The sequence below is a fragment of the Balaenoptera physalus genome (genome assembly GCF_965194825.1).
Source record: "Balaenoptera physalus genome assembly, chromosome: 14".
Taxonomy (NCBI): Eukaryota; Metazoa; Chordata; class Mammalia; order Artiodactyla; family Balaenopteridae; genus Balaenoptera; species Balaenoptera physalus.
This window is the reverse complement of record NC_138893.1, coordinates 78,305,841-78,322,498: the sequence shown is the minus strand read 5'-3', so window position 1 is coordinate 78,322,498 and position 16,658 is coordinate 78,305,841. Positions and strand designations below refer to the sequence as shown.

The 16,658-nt window shown below is 57.1% G+C and overlaps 1 protein-coding gene across 3 annotated transcripts in view; it reads right to left on the bottom strand.

Annotated features, from left to right (window-relative positions):
- Positions 1–15,215, bottom strand: part of ZCCHC24 (zinc finger CCHC-type containing 24) — a 74,437-nt gene extending 59,222 nt beyond the window's left edge. For 2 of the 3 annotated variants that reach the window (XM_082425725.1, XM_082425726.1), the window contains exons 1-2: positions 14,770–15,215; positions 2,450–2,650 (exon numbers count right to left, since the gene is read on the bottom strand). In XM_082425725.1, the coding sequence (XP_082281851.1) occupies positions 2,450–2,650; positions 14,770–15,015 (447 nt within the window). In that variant the 5' untranslated portion in view covers positions 15,016–15,215. The remainder of the gene's footprint in view (positions 1–2,449; positions 2,651–14,769) is intronic. The other variant, XM_082425724.1, reaches the window with a different exon arrangement.
- Positions 15,216–16,658: the final 1,443 nt, after the last annotated feature.

The following is a 16,658-nucleotide window of genomic DNA, read 5'->3' as shown; positions in this document are numbered from 1 at the left end:
GAAGAGCATCCAATCATATTCCAGCCTGCTAAAATACTTATGTAAGTATGTGCACTCTGCATTGTGACGCAAGGGAGACAAAAATAATGCTGGCCAACAGTTACTGAGTGCTTCCCGTGCTCCAGGCGTTGTGCTAAGCACTTTTCATGCGTTACTTCGTTAAGTCCTCACAGCAGTCCTCTGTGCTAGCGTTCTCACTAGCCTCGTTTTACGGATGGTGACCCTCATGAAGAGTGAAGGGAGATCCTTGGGTCTGCAGGAATCCCGGATAGAATCAAGTTTGAGATGGGGCCGGAAGAGGGGCTCTACCAGCTCAAGGCAGAAACAGGCTCCACAGGCCATGGAAGTCTCAGCTTGGAGCGGTGTGGATGCTCAAGGAAACAAAGAGCACCGAGGCCCCAAGACCAGGGTTCTGCCCTCTCCTCAGCACGTCACCCTTCTGAGACTCTGTTTCTCCAACTGTAAAATGGGGCTATTACTCCTACTTCGGCCACAGAGTTGAGAGCCCTGCACAGGATAAGCGAACACACTGTGTAACCCATGTAAAGGAAGGACCGTGGTTAGCACAGTGCTAGAAAGTGAGAGGCACCTAGGAGAGGGACCCTCCTACCCCTCACATTGGGAGGAGCTCTGGCCCGTCTGGGAGAGCGCAGCGCGTGCGCAAATACACACGCACCTTCGCCATCCCTCCACCTCTGACTCATCATCTGTTGCCTTTGGATACTGGTCACCCTTGTCCCATCAACCTGCCAGCCCCACTCAAGCCCCTCTCCTCCTGGAAGCTTTCCCAGGCTGTCTGCCCAGCACGAGCACACCTCCTCAGAGCCCCTGAGAGCCCCTGCTTATGTCTGAGCGTCACCTGCCTGCGGGGTTGAAATCTCCACTCCTCCACTGACTGGCTTGATGGTCCAGTGTGAGACCTTCACTCACACAAAGCATCCCGTAACAGGAGGCTATTAAAAGCACTTAGCACACCGGGCAGAAGTGAGCGTTGAATGAAATGCTTGGAGAGCACTTAGCACACTGACTGTCTCCTTCTTAAACCTGGTGGAGTTCTGCTCTGCCCTGTAGGCAGAGTGCCTGAGAGCTGACAGCCCCCGTGCTGGCGGCTCAGCTGGGGAAGGCTCACTGGGTGGGCCGTGGGCACATCTCTGAGTGCCAACCAGATCCTCACCCTCTGCCAGGATCTCCTCATGCAAAGGGCCCCTTGCTTACTGTGTATACTGAGGGTAGACAGGGCACAGGGGAGTGCAGATCTGGAGGGCAGCCCATCAGTGGGTCCAGGGTGGGTGGGCCTCTCTTGGCCAGGGCTGGGGGGAGGGCTGAGGTCACCGGCTGAATCACCGGGGATCTTACTAGAACACAGTTCTGGGCTGGGCCTGGGATTCTGCATTTCTAACAAGCTCTGGGGAGACACTGATGCAGCTGTGGCCGGCCGTACTTGAAGTAGCCAAGGACCTGAGGCATGGCACGGTCATTTCTGAGAAGAGCGGTGATTGGCAATCGCACCTCGACCTCCCGCCGGTCCTGGAGGGACCCAGCCCTGCCCAGCCACACCCTCGGCTGCCAACATCTGGAGGTCAAGACTACACGGATTTTCTGAGTTTCCAGGATTCCATTTCCATTACACGTACAAAATAAAAGTAGTACCACGTTCTAAAAACAGTGGAAAGTATGAAAAAAACAATAGGGAAAAAAAAATCACTGATAATCTCGTATGGTATTTAACACAACTCTTAACCTCTCTCGTCCCAGGATTCCACAGCCATGTTGGTCAGAGAGTCAGGGTCGCCTGGTGAGTGGGGTCTGCCCCCTGGAGCCCCACCCTGTCGTGGCAAAGCACCGGGTGAGAGACGGGGCTGCTCCTGAACGCCTTGGTCTCCCGACCCTCTTCCCACACCGAGGGAGCGACACCCAGCCCACGGTGCCCGAGGCCTTCACCTAGACCTATCCCGGGGGCACAGGGCGCGGGCAGGGCGCCCCCTCCCCCTCAGGGGAGCAGGCTGCAGAGGAGGCAGAGGCGGGGCCTGGGGGAGGGGGCGCACATCTGGATCCCTGGCCCAGAGCCCACATTCCTTCCCTGTGAGCGGGAGGCGGCGGGCTCTCGGGAGAGCTGTGAAGACGCTGCTAGCCCCCTCCTGCCCCACGGTAACAGGACCCACCTCGGCAGGACGACTGGGGGGACTCCAAGGCCCAGAACCTCATTCTGGGGTCCCCCACCCAGATTGCTGACCGGCCAGTGCAGCACCAAGCTGGGGGCTCTGTCCCGTCCATACCAGCCAGCCTACCTCAGAAAAACCAGAGGGGACAAAAAGGTGGCGACCAGCAGCCACGGGGCCAGGCGCTCGCCGAAGGGGCCCTGGGGGGACTACTCCACCTGCTCTACCCACGGAGGCCGGGCCACAGGTCAGCAGGGGCCCTGAGCCCCACCGGGGCCGGGCTGCCTTACCTGGGGGCAGTCCTTGATGTAGTGTCCTTTGTTGAAGCACAGGTGGCACAGGTAGTTGGGCGGGGGCCGCTTGCTGGGCTTGCGGGTCTCAGAGGTGAGGGTCAGCTCGGAGAAGTGCTCGGTGAGGGAGCTGAGGCCGTCAGCGATGTTGTTGAGGGAGCCGTAGGGCGAGGCGCTCTTGTACACGCTGCTGCTCAGTGCCTGCAGGGGACAGAGGCTGTGAGGGCTCTGGAGGCATGGCCCCTTGTGCCGCTCTGGCCTCCTGGGAACTTCCACAGGCCCGTACACACACACGCACACGCACACGCGCGCACACACACACACATGAATTCATAGTGACCCTTCAGCCGCCTGCGGGCTCCAGCTTCCTGGAGGCTGCATTCAAGTCCTACCTCTAGCTGTGCATCCAAGGACAAGCCGGTTAACCACTCGGGGCCTCAGTGGCCCCATCCGGTAAATGGGAATAATGATAGCTACCTCCAAGGGTTTCTATGAGGCTAACGTGAAGCCAAGAATGTAAAGCCCTTTATTTCCTGCCGGGCGCTGAGGAAGCACTCAGTATATGGTGATGGTTATGACGATGATCATTAGTTCTCTACACACTGCCAGGGGTAAGACGTACGGCAGAAAGCAACCTGTTAGAGCTGGGGCTCTGCCACGTCCTAGTGGGGTGACTTGAGATATCAGCTCACAGCATTGTTTCCATCATACAGAAGAGGAGACTGAAGTCCAGCATTTCGTCTGGTCTCCTGCAGCCCGAGGCCTGTGCACACTGTGTTCCGGGGAGCCCTCGTCCCGGCCCAGGCCAGCTCTCTGGAAGCCCGGGGAGGAAGTGGCCCACCTCTCTCACCTCTCCCACCTCCAGTTGACAGGAACCAGATGTCTTGCCTGGCTTCAAAGCAGACGCGGCCCAGGCCCCCTCCTGGTGTATACAGCTTCTATTTATAGGAGTCACGGGCTCTGGGCGGCCGGGCACACTGGAATTTAGCAAAGGTGGGGCCTGCGGTGAGGCTGGCAGGGAACGGCCATGGGCCCCTCTCCTGGGGCCAGGCCAAGGCTGGAAAGAGGCAGCTTCCCCAGGAGGCTGATGACATACCTGGGCACGGGGCTTGGGCACACCTGGCCCCAGCTAAGGTGCCCAAGAACCCCAGCAGTGAACTACAGACCTTGGGGAGCCTTGTTGGAGAGACAACACAGCCTTGTTCTTGGGGGTCCCCAGGCTCACAGGGGAGGAGAGCCACCGAGAGGAAGTTGCCTCAGGCTCTCTTACAAAGATGGGACAGAAGGAGCCCGGGGTAGGGACAGTGCTTTCTGTGTCCCCTCAGTGTGGGAAGGGAGGGAGGTGAGCTGAGAGCTGGCCCCAGGGGATCAGACACCCCTCGTCCAACCAGGACAGATCCCACCCCTCACACATGTACGCCTCTGGGGGTCTGGCACTCCTCCCTAGAGGACACAGCCCTCACTCTTCTTGGCTCCCTGGACACCCTGCTATGTGACCCTGGGCCAGCCCTTTCCCTCTCTGGGCCTCTGTTCTCTCCCATGTAGGTTTGGACCACAGCCTGGGATCTGGAAGGAAAGACAGAGACACCACATCCAGGGCAGCCAGGCCCAACACACAGTCAGTTTGCAGTGACTGGGCAATGAACTCAAAGGGTCCTAATGACCATCTCTGCTCTACCACTGCCCAGGGCTACTGTGGAAGATCCCACACAAACCTGCAGCAAGTCTGAGGGCAACTCTCCAGCTCTTAGATAGCCCCAGATGGTCCATCCTGAAAGGCAGAGGGTCCCCCATCCCTGGAGGTATGCGAGCCAAGACTGGACAACCTTAAAGGATGTGGGGAGGGTCCCAAAGGAAGTGGGATTAGATGATAATAGTAACATATACTGAGCACTCTAATGTCCCTGGTGCTGGAAACGTTACACGTGTTAAGATAGCTGACGCTCACCACAGCCCTATGTCACTGTCCCCATTTTACAGATTAGATGAGTGTGTCCAGCCTTGTATTGAATGGCCTGGGACACTTTTAACAAATACAGTTTTCTGGGCCCCACCTCAGACCTACCAAAGCAGCCACCTAGGAATGAGGGCCCAAAATCTACTGCATTGTTTCATTGCAGTAAAATATACATTACATAAAACCTACCCTTTTAACAATTTTTAAGTGCGCAGTTCAGTGGCATTAAGTACAGTCACATCCTTTATCGTACAAGCCTCACCACAATCCATCTCCAGAAATTTTTCATTATTCCAAACTGAAACTCTGTCCCTGTTAAACACTAACTCCCCGAAGCCCAAGTCTGCATTTTAAAGCTCCCCTGGGGCAGCTCAGGTACAGCCTGTCCAGCCCTACCTGGCCTTGGGAGCACCTGGACTTTCCAACTATCAAGGTCTCTCCTTAGCTTGTCTCTAGACCTCTCCCCACCAGAACTGGTCTGGGGGAGGGCAGTATCGCCCCAGCCTCCCAGAGAAAAGTTCATCCAAACAAGAAACTTGAAGCTCCAAATGGTGTGACTCACCCGCATGGCTGGGAAATGCAATTTCACAAATAACAACCCTCTTATTTTTTTTCTCTTTTCTTTTCTTTTTTTTTTTCTGGATAAGATTTAAGCAAGTCCACAGGAATCAGGGCTGTTTTGGCAGCAACTTGTCAAGAGGAAGGGGAAGTTTGGTGGGTGCCAGAAGAGCACTAATTACACCCTGAAAAAACCTCTCCCCCATCTTGTGGCCACACACCCCTGCCCACGGGTGGCCCCGCGGGTATCCCTGGGCAGCCAGAGGCCTCCGAGCAGGCTGTCCTCTCCCCGGCAGCTTGACATCCCCCCCATAGCCTCAGATGGGGCACAGCTTTGCCCCTCAGGAGGGTCACACAGGCAGCTGCGGGTCAGAGAAGCAAGGCCAGAGCTCCCCTCATCGCCGACCAGTGTGCTCTGGCCTGGCCCTCACAGGTGCTCCAGCTCCCTTCCGCCGGCCGCCATTCAAGACGACACCACGAAAGGACGAAAAGCGGAACAGTCAACTGACCCAACCTCACTCTCAAGTTACAATGGAGAAACTGAGGCCCAGCGAGGCCCGGGGGCACAGACCAGAGCACACAGCCAGGCCTAAGGGCCAGGAGTCCTGCTTGCCGGCCGGCTGGACGGGCAGATGGGGCAGCAAGCTGTTTCCTCTCCGAAGCCCCGAGGAGCTCGGGCCATGGAGGTGAAAGGCAAGTTGGTCTCTTGGACATTTCCACGGCCTGTGGGGACTGGCCAGAGCAGAGGCCAGGACACACAGAGCTCCCTCCCTCTGTCTGTGGAGCCGGGGCCCTGGCCTTTTGGGTTTCCCACGTGTAAAATGTAACGTGGACCAGGGAAGGAGGGCAAACTTGATGATCCCTGCCAGCCTGCTTTTTCAAGGTCCAGACTCCAGGTACTGAAAGATGCCCCCAGAGCCTGGTCCACAGAGGGCACTTCATCTACGAGGGCACCACCTCTCCCAAGTCCTGCCGTCTGTAGCTGGAGGGCAAGGCTGGGCAGGGCTCCCCTTCATCAGTCAGCCCCTAACTCTGCAACAACGAGGCTACTCCCCTTAGTGTCTGTCCCACCAGCAACCGCTCTTTTCCCTCCAGGCCTGCACTTGCTGTCCACCCCTGGGATGCCCACTCTGGATCCAAACCCCTCCAGGACCGGGCTCTTGGCCATGGCTCTAACTCTAGTGGTGTGGCCTTGAACCCACCCCTTCTTCTTGCTCAGGCCTGGGCTCCAAGGGACGGTGTGAAAAGCACAGGTTCAGGTGCTACTGAGGCCCCACTGGCCACAGAGTCCCCAGCCCCCTCCAGGGGCCTCCCAACCTCCCGGCCATAGCCCTGTGCTGCAGGCTGGGGTGGGGACCACCCTGTGACTCCCCTGCCCTTGCCTGAAGGGGCTCTGATGTCTCTCTCTAATCTCTTTACATGGTGATACCTCCTCATCTCTCCACAAGGCTGGACATCCCCGAAGGCAAAGATTCTGCAACCCTCCGTTGCCCCAGAGACCAGACTGTTTCTGTTCCGTACGCCCATGACTGTCCTGTGTGCAATAATCACAGGCGGGAAGGGAGCTCCACTTGACAGATGAGGGTATGGATGCCGCAACGCCTTGAAGGATTTAGGTCAGGGTCTCTGAGCTCCCACGGACTAAGTCGGAGGGTCATCTCACCTCAGATTCAGCTGCTCTGGGCAGTGGTTGTGGGCAGCCCCACTAGTGTGTGGCTCTGGGTTATCTGGGCCCAGATCACCAGCCTGGGGGAAGAAACCACCCCTCCTTCCCCCCTGGGTCAGTGACCCCAGCAGCTAGTAGGAAGCGTGGGATCCTTATGCCACATGTGGGGAACAAAGCATCAGATTCCTGTCCATTGCTGGAACTCCTCCAAGGTTCTGGCTTGGCTGTTGGAGAAAGTTAGATGGGAAGATACTATAGTTTATTCTCATCCTACTTGTGTTAGATACTTGACTGGATCCTTTCCCTTTCTTCGTCTCATCCCTGGCAAGAACACTGTTTGGATGGGCCTTATTGGTCCTATTTTATAGAACTGGAAACTGAGGCTCAGCGAGGCTGAGTAACTTGCCCAAGGAAACACAGCCAGCACGTGGCTAAGAGGACAGTCACACCCAGATCTGCTGGCCTGTTATATTTCAGCCCCCGAATGGCCTCCAAGGCTTGGCTCCCCCTACAGGAAGGGGACCCAGCGTAAAACACCTGGCGGGGACCATCCTCCTTGGCACAGAGGCCCTGTGACATCACATGGCCAAGCCCCTCAGCCCTGGCAAGGTGAGGCACCAGCTTCTCTGGGCTGCTTGCGGGGCTTGGGCCCCGGGGTTGGTGGTTCTGTTGAGGGGTTTGGGATACACAAGTGGAGATTTCCAGGGCTGACTCAACCTGACAATCTGTGCTCCCCCTTGGCTGCCTCCCCAGGACAGAAACAGGGCACAGCGGGAGGGGGGGAGGCAGGAGTTAGGGCAGGTGGGCAGAAGCTTCCGAGGGCAGCCCAGAGGGAGAAGCGATAGGTGCAAGAAGAGAAGAGGGTCAGCAGGCAGAGGCGGGAGCAGCACAGCAGGGAAGGTCATGGCAGTGGCAGTGGGCAGCGTCCAAGGAGGTCTGTCCAAAGCAAATGCTGAGGCCTGCTGCCCCTGGGCCTGAGATGGCCCTGGAGGAGGAATTCTCTGGTCCTAGTCCTCAGCTCTGTGGGGGCTCTTTCATCAGCTGAACAACTGCTTTCTTATCCCCAAAAGCCACCCCCATACACACACACAGACACGCACACGCGCGCACACACATGCACACACATACACACCCACACTCCTCTCTTTGGGACAAGAAACCATTCATCTCACAAATGAGTCTACCCCTTCTCCAAAGAGATCTGCACTTCTTCTACCCGCTGGGGTCTATCTGGGGCTCCGGCCCGCAGGGTCAAACACAAACACATCCTATACACACAAGCAGGGGCGGATGTGGGCTGGGCGCAGGGACAGAAGGAGACAGCCATTGTCAAGGCTGGAGCCGGCCGATGGGAAAGTGAAGCCACACCTGGACCGAGGGTTTCCCTAGCCACAGTCAGACCCCAGCTCTGCTCCTGTTTCCAAGGTCCAAAGCTGACCTGTGGGCCAAGAAGGTGGCAGGGTCGACCGTGAGAGAGGTGGCAATCCCCCCACTCGGGACCCCCAAGGGCACCATTGCCTCCTAGAGTCCCATTCACCCGGGGCATGCAAAACACAATTCCCCGGACACAGCCAGAGCTTGATGAGAGATTCAAATTTAAATAAGCAGGCTGTGTTCTTCTTGGTAGGGGGAGTTGGGAGAGAGAAATGGGGAAAGAAAGGACCAGGGGATGGAGGAGCACAGTGGCAGCAGGACAGAGCAGAACAGACACAGGGGAGGCTCCCCGTCCCCACTCAGTCCCTCCTGCTCCCCCCCAGGTCATCACTCACTTGGTAGGTGTTCACGTTTCACAACCATGTGCCTGCTGCCCAGCTAGAGCATAAGCACTGGGGACCAGGCTGCCTCTCGCTTCTAGAATATACTCACTAAATCAAAGCAGAAAGCATGGATCCAAGAACTAGAGGACTAGAGGTCCCTAAGATTTAGCCAGTCTGGGGTACCACTGAGGCTTGCAGCTTCTACAGTAGGGGACCTGGATTTGGGATCCACTGTTGACATGATCCCCTTGAAATTACATGCAAATGTGAGTTCTGCGTGTGCATGTACTTGTGTGCTATGTGCATGGCGCTGAGGAGAGGAATTCGAGCTGCTTTCAGATTCTCAGAGAGGTCCATAGCCAAAGAAGGTCAAGAACTGTTAGCACACCTAAGCTTCTGCTGGGACCCAATCTCTAGGGATAGGGTTTCATGACTCCCAAGTCAGCTCTTTAAAATTTATCAAGCAATCCATAAACACTTCTTCTGTGCGATAAAACAAGAGGTTAAGAGACTGAGGAAAGCATTCACAATAGTCACAAGTCTGGGGAAGGAAGAGGAGGAGAGAGTCCAAGTCATCCATCCACTCATCCACCTAGTGAATGTTAACTGAGCACCTAGTCTGTCCCAGGCACTGACTAAGCATCGGATGCTGTGATTACGAAATGGAAAAAGACAGGATTCCTATTCTCAGAGTGTTGAAATGTAGCTATGGAGACAGACACATATGGTACATGTTTCACAGAAATACCGATTGTTAAGACATGCTTTACCAGAAGGATGTACCACTCATCTGTCATGGGACATGGAAGCTGGAGGGAGGTGTGCTCCCCATGACAGCGAGGTAAAGTCTTCAGAGAAGAGACATCCACTGGTGCCATAAAGAAGTAAGTTGGAATCTGTCAGTTATACAGGGACAGTCAATAGCATTAGAAGCAGTAGAAGCAACAGCAAGTGCAAAAGCTTAGAGGAATGGGAGCGCTTGGTGTTTTCAGAAACCTCAAGTGGACCAGTATGGCCAGAGAAGGACAGAATAAAGATTATACAACACCTGGGACTTCCCTGGTGGTCCGGTGGTTAAGAATCTGCCTTCCAATGTAGGGGATGTGGGTTCGATCCCTGGTCAGGGAACTAAGATCCCACATGCCACGGGGCAACTAAGCCCGCACATGCCACGACTACTGAGCCCACGCACCACGACTAGAGAGAAGCCCATGCGCCACAACTAGAGAGAAGCCCGAGGGCCACAACGAAGAGCCTGCACACTGCAACAAAAGATCCCATGTGCCGCAACTAAGACCTGACACAGCCAAAAATAAACAAATTAAAAAAAAAAAGATTATACATCACCACCATACACACATACACATATACACACACACACACACATACATGACAGACCAAGCATCCTGAGATGTCCCTAACTCTATCTTCCTCCTCTTGAAGAGCCTTAGTTTCCTCATCTGCACAATGGGTTTGCGGCACGCAGTGGATGCTATGAGACAGGAGTGCTAGGAAGTGCTCAGTGTCCATCTTTGCCTCTCCCAAGCCAGGCCATCCTTGGACTCACATCCCACAGAGTCCCATCCTGGAGCAAGGACATGACAGGAAACCCAGAACCCATGACCAATGCCTACCACTCCTCAGAAGGTTTGAGATCGGGGACAAAACATCCAAGACACTGAGGCTTGACAGAACACCCTGGTTACTGCTTGCCCTGCACTGGCGTCCAGTGAATGATCCAGGCGAAAGCCAACCGCACCAGCTGGACGAGCCACAGAGATGACTGTAGGTGGGATGGAGAAGACTGCTAGATCTAGCTCTGCCACTGTCTTACTGGGTGACTTGCCAGGCCTGTTTTCTCTTCTGTAAAATGGGAGCCACGAAGAAAAAGATGCCAAGAATAAAGCACCACCAAGGGTAAGAGATGCTACTCAAGGGCCGTCTTCTCCACAGGACCCTTCTCTTGGTGCTGACAGAGCCTGGCTCTCTGCCGCTGCTAATTCCTTATTACTAATGCTGCCTGCTTCCCTCCCTCCCACCTGACTCAGATGGTCCACGAGGTGTGGTCTCCCCTCTGAGTCTAGGCCCGCCCAGCCAATTTAATTTGACGGAGGGAGGGTCAGACCACCTCAGCCAACAGGCCCACGAACGATGGTCCCCCTTGCCTGACTCAGAGCTCAGCTTTCCAGGGCTGGCCAGAGGGAGCTGGGCATCCTCCCAAGCTCCCAGCTGGGTTGGAATGGCCATTCCTCCCAGGCCCTGGGGCTGCCCCCCACCACCCCACACAGACCACAAAGACTGCTGGGAACAAATTTCAGTTCCTGAAGCCCACTCAGCCCCAGGGAGGCAAACTCCCACCCTCGAGCAGATATGTGGCTTTGTTCTACACTTCCAGGCAGCCTCTCAGCTCAGCCGCACCTGGGGAGAGCACAGTCCCTAATACTTGGGAACCTTTTAAAGCAGGACACTGCGGTCACCCCTCTCTGGGTTCTAACAGCCCTGTGCGTGCCGGAGCCTGAAGCCCTGTCTGGTAAGCCTCATGAGACCTTTGCTGCTGTTCTCAAATCTCCAATGAGACCAGAGCTGCAAAGAGGAGGGTGTCCTCAGTGCTACAGAAGATAGTACTAGGACCCAGGAGGGCAACTGGGTTAACAGCTCCAGGAAGAGCCTCCTACGGTTTGAGGAAAGAGGTCTGCTTTGACAGAGCATTCTCTGAGCCTGGAGATGTTCAGAAGAACACTGGCATGTGTTCTGTGCCAAAAATGTAATCCAGTCAAACAGGTATGCAAAATGTTGGGTTGAAGAAGAAGGCTTAGCAGGTTTTGTACTGCAGGACCTTTCAGAGCCTTTACTGTGTTAGCATGGTGTGTTTCCAAGGGAAGGACAGTACGCTATGTTTCCCAAATGTATTTGACCCCAAAGCCCTTCCCCCAAACTCCACAAAGTATCACTTGACAGGAGGGCCACATCTTCAAGCCACATCTGGCCCTGGAGGAAGAGGGAAAGAAAACAGTTGCCTTAAGCATCTGACCTGGAGTGGGACAGCTACATCTCCTTTGAGGGGGTACAGGGACTACCCAGGAGGGGCTCTCGGCATCCCTCTGAGGTTCCTGAGAGCTAATGCTCAACATGGGGTAACTCTACTTTTCTGGAGGTGGAGTCCCACAGTCCCCACACTGCTGTGAATTTAAATTCCAAACAAAGCCTGGCAGGGAAGACCACCCCCCCTCCATGCCACCCACCCCCCACTCCCTCTAAGATCTGGCTTCCTCGGATACTTGGAGAGAGACAGGAAGGGCTCAGCCAAGGGCCTCACAAGTTTCCCTACAAAGACATATAGTTGTTGCCACAGATCAGGGGTTGAAAGAGGGGTTCACAGGGCCCGGTTTCTAGACCCAGAGGCCTTTTAAAAAACTGCGCAGAGTACCTGTGTGTGCTTTGGCCTGGCAGCCTCACCACAAACTGAGACGCCAAGGAGTCCGCACAAGCATCCAAGCCGCATCCTGGTGTCTGCTCCTGCACTTTGCCCATGAACTCTGCCATCTCCCTCTCCGCTCCCAGGGCCAGTGTTCCACTCAGAACCCTTGGCTTATCTTCAGCTTCCAGAGCTGAGGTTCCGGGGCACAATGGGCTTCTGTGCCCCCATGTCCTCACACCTCCCCCCGCCCAAAGCCCAGCTGCATTCATGGTGTTTTGCTATTGTGGTGGGAGCAGCCTGGGGTGGTGTGGGAGGGGGTGGGCCCTTGGCACAGGGACCGGTGCAGACAGGCCGTGGTCAGCGGTCAGCATGCAAGTCACATCCGCAGGCACTACCACCAGGCCTGCCAGGCTTTGCACAGAATGGCGACGCTCCTGGGCCCCTGGGTCCCTCCGTAGAGTCCCCTCCAGCCCACACACGACTTGCTTCCTGTCCAACAAGCCCCTTGGTGGCATTCAGGTGGGGGGTATTTTTTCTTGTCTTCTCAACCAGTTGCTATTTTGGAGCCATATTAGGTCACCAGCTAAGCCCTGGACACAGGAAAGGCCTGTCCCCAGGAGCACAGCTGGGGCTTCAAGAGGGTTTAGGAGGCAAAGCGGGTGGGGGGTGAGAGCGAGTGAGTCTAAAGCCAAGAGAGTCTTCCGGAAGTCAACAGGCACAGTCCTCCAGCCCCTGCAAGGAAGCCACTGGCCCATGAGCATAGAAGAAGCCCCTCTTACCTCCCTAACCCAGCCTGTCTGTAGGCACATCCTCTCCTGTACAGCTCTCAAATCCCATACACATCCCCCTGGGGGAGAGCAGAGACTACATTTTACAGATAGGTAAACTGAGGCCCAGACAGAGACAAGGGTTCCTCCAAAGTCAGACCATGAGAGACTTTTTTCCACCACTGCTCTAGATAACCTTTACCAGCTCCTTCTACAGTGGCCCCAGCAAAGGAATGTGCCTCTTCATGAGGACATCGAGGTAAACAGCAGTGAAGTGACAGAAGGCAGGTCTCACTGAGACTTGGGTGGGATCCTGGATGCCAGAAATTTCCAAGAGGAGGCACAACAGCCTACCCTCACAGGGGACTCCTGATGGCCCCAAACTCCCAGGCCATCTTAGCAGAGACCCACATGGTGGAACAAGGCCACCATAGGGTGGGAGCAGAGGGAAGCCAGTAGAGGCTGATTAGGGGACAGACTCTCACTTGACCTGTGAGTCATGGTCACCCTCCTGCCTTTGGGCTCCCACAGGACCCCCATGAAACCACCCACCCTTCACATGGGTCTGTCTTCTAATCTGGGGCCCCCACGAGACTCTGGCGGAATCCCCAGGGGGCCACATGGAGCTCAACAAATGTTTGGTAAGAGAACAAACAACTGACAAGACCCAGGCACCGTCCTCCAAAGCCCTTGGTCACAGAAGCCATTCCCTGAAGAGGCGGCAAAGTCTCTTACAAGAAAGAACGATTCCCAGCCAAGAACAATTCCTCACGTGGAGAGAGTGCTTTACAGTTTACAAAGAGCTCTGGCATACAAATGCTCTCGCCTGGCACCAAAGAGTGCTTTCCAGACTCATCTCCCCCAGCTATGCTTGACTAGCCCAACACAGGTCAACCAGCCTTCTCTCTGCTGCCTGCCATTGGCCCATCTCTAGGCCTCAGGCCAGCGATTTACATGTCCGTGTCTCCCCTAGTCAATAATGGCAGAGGGGAACACATTATGGGGCCAGAAAGGGCGACCCTCTGTCTTCCCCACCTCCATCCCCAGCACACTGGTGTATACACAGGCCTTCTCCCACAAACTGTCAAGTATTCTGACTCTCCTGAAACTAATTCGTGTGCCCAGGTCTAGAAGGAAAGTTCCCCTCATGTGTGTCCTCTGCCCTGCCCCTTCCCCCTGCACTTTTGCAGAGAGAGCTGCCAGAAGGAGAGTGACTGAAGGCCACAGAAGGGTGTCTGCAGTTCCCAAATGAGGCAGGAGTAAGTGGGAGAGGGGCCCGGGAGGAGTCCAGCTGAAGCCAGAGAGGGTGGTATTCGGGAAGGCTCTGAAGACCTCTCAAAGGGGCTGGGAGGTCCCGGCAATCTGTATTTATCTAGCTGGGGGAAGATGCACTGCCCCTCAGATTCTGTAACTGAATCCACCCAACAGGCAGACTTTGCAACGGCAGCCGGCCCAGGTTTCTGGAGAAGGCACTGGGCAGCTGGAACCTCTCCCCCTATCTAGCCCCCCTCCCAAGAGCTCAAGAGGATTTCCCTTTCATTTCCTTCCAGGCTGGGAGGGCGGGGGACAGCGCAGTCTGTGGGGTCAGGCCCTCAAAAACCACTTCCTATGTGGTTGGGGGAGGGCGAGCGGTTGGAGGATGTATCTGGGGGTCCCTGTGTGAGAAGAGCAGAAAAATTCTCCGGGCTAGTCACTGCTCTCCAGTGTGCCCTTCGGATCGGGAACCGCCGAAGTCGGAGGAGAAAAGATTTTAGGCCCCTCCAGAGGAACTCGGAGCAGAATCTACACTCTCCGTCCCAGCCAGCGGTGGCCGAGAGGGGGATGGGTTTGGGCGTGGGAAGGACACTTGGAAGGGGCTCCCTGCACAGGCCGCGCCCCGGCTGTCTGGAGAGAATCCGGAACCCACCCTCCCAGCCGGGCCCCCCCAGTCCCCTTGGAGCAGGGCGCCCCGGGCTGGAAGAGAGGGCAGGAGGGCCCCGCCCGCGCCTGAGCAGCTCCGGGCCGGGCTCAGCGGGGAGGTGACGCGCTCCCGGCGCCCCGGGGACTTCGGGCGGCGAGTTTGGCAGAGCTAAGCGAAGCCAAGCCAAGCAGGGCCGGGCAATACGGAGCCGGGCCGGGGCCAGGCCAGGAAAAGCCGGGCAGATACGAAAAGGCCCGGCACGGTCGACTGAGGGCGGGGGCGCGCAGGGGCACCCACCTCTCCGCGCTGCAGCTGGAAGAAGCTGTTGAGATAGCTGGAGTGCAGGGGCGAGCCCAGCTGCTCTGGGCGGCCCTTGCCGAAGGCCAGCTCTGGGGGCGCGGCACCAGCGGGCGGCTCGGGCCGGAAGGCATCGAAGGCGCTCGCCTGGTGCGTGTCCTGCAGCGACAGGTAGACCCAGTTGAGGAGCTGGGCCGGCTGGTACACCGAGGCGGCGCTCGTGTCGATGGCCGACAGCAGGCTCATTTTGCGGCGGCGGTGCCGGCCCCCCCCCCGGCCGCCCGCTCGCGCCCCCCCGGAGCGGAGGGGCGGGCACCGGGGAGCCTGCGCCCACTGCCGCCGCCCGAGCCCCGACGGCGATCGCCTGCACCCCGCGCTCAGCCCACAGCCGCCGCCGCCGCCGCCGCCTCCCCCCAACTGCAGCCGCAGAGCGCGCGGGCGGAGGAAGGAGGCAGCGAAAGTTGGGCAGGAAACTTTTGGGCCCGCCCCCTCCGAGCCGCCCGCCCCGCCCCACGAACCGCTATCTGCCTCAATTCTGACCCCTTCAGCGGCCGCTCCCGGGGTGGGGTTCCCCGAGGCCCCGCCCCTCCTGGAGCCGTCCTCGCTCTCCATTGGCTGTCTCATTGAATATAGAGTGATGGGGGCGGGGTGAGCGGGGAAAGAGAGCTCATCTACATATGTAGCACGGTGCGGGCCCGCCCATGGGCGGCCCCCTCGCAGGCCCCGCCCCCTCCGTGCGGCCAACCCAGCTCCCCCACCCTACAGGAGCTCAGTGCTGCCCGGGCCTGATCAATCCCGTCTCGCTTTGCTCTCAGCTCTCTTCTGTCTCTCTTTCTTTACAAATTCTTTCCAATTATTTCATTTTCACTGGTTTTTTTCCTATTTTCCTACCTTCCACATACTCTCTCCTTTCTCTCAGACTAACATCTCCTGTGTCCATCATCTGTCTGTCAGTCTCGTCGTCTTTCTCTGTGGATCTGTCTCCGACTCTGTCTCTGTCTCTGCCTCTCATCTTTTCTACTTTCGTCTAGTCTGATGTGTCTCTCTCTCCTTCCCTTCTCAGGCCCAGAGACACGCGCGCGCGCGCGCACACACACAAACATCTCCCTCCCTCTCCTCGCTATCATCGAAGGACCCTCCCCCTCCCACTTAATTCCTTCCATCTGCAGAATCGCTTTGCAGGTCGGCTCAGCCAAGGGGGGCCTGGGTTCCTGTCCCAGGAAGGACTCCCCGCCCCCTTCCCTCGTTCCCCCTCCCCCTCTCTCTTCTCCTATTTCTGTTCTGGGTCCGCCTCACTTCTCGCCCTTTTCCTCAGCCCGGACCCCCGGCCCCAGGCCACCCCGGTGCCTCTGCGCGTCGCCAGGACCCTAGATGGGTCTGGGGGAGCTGGGGAAGACGACTGTCACTCACCGCCCCAGGACGGCCCAGCTAGTCCAAGTATGCCTGAGGGGAGCCCCCGCCCCAGCCTCCGCCGGCGCCCAACACACCCCGAAGCTCCAGGGGGACTTCACCCTCTCAGACTGGGGTAATCTTCGGGCACCTGCACTGCGCCAGCGCCAGGGACCTAGCGGCGAGGTGCCCGGAGGGGGCCGGAGTCGCCTCTCCAACCTCAAACCTGGCTCTGGAGCCATTTCCCCGGGCGTTCAAGTGCCAGCTCGGCCACCTTCCAGATGAGTGGCCTTGGCGTGGCACCTAACCTCTGTGAATAAACCTGTTTTCTCTTCTGTAAGATGGGGAGGGTCACTGTCCCACCTCTGGGGATGTTTGTGAGCTTACCAGTTTGAGTTTAGTAATCAGAAGATATCCCATAAGGGTCAGCTCTCTGCCACCCCCTCCATGAGGATTTCTCCCACGACTGGCATCGGCACACATCTGTGGATGCTTGGACC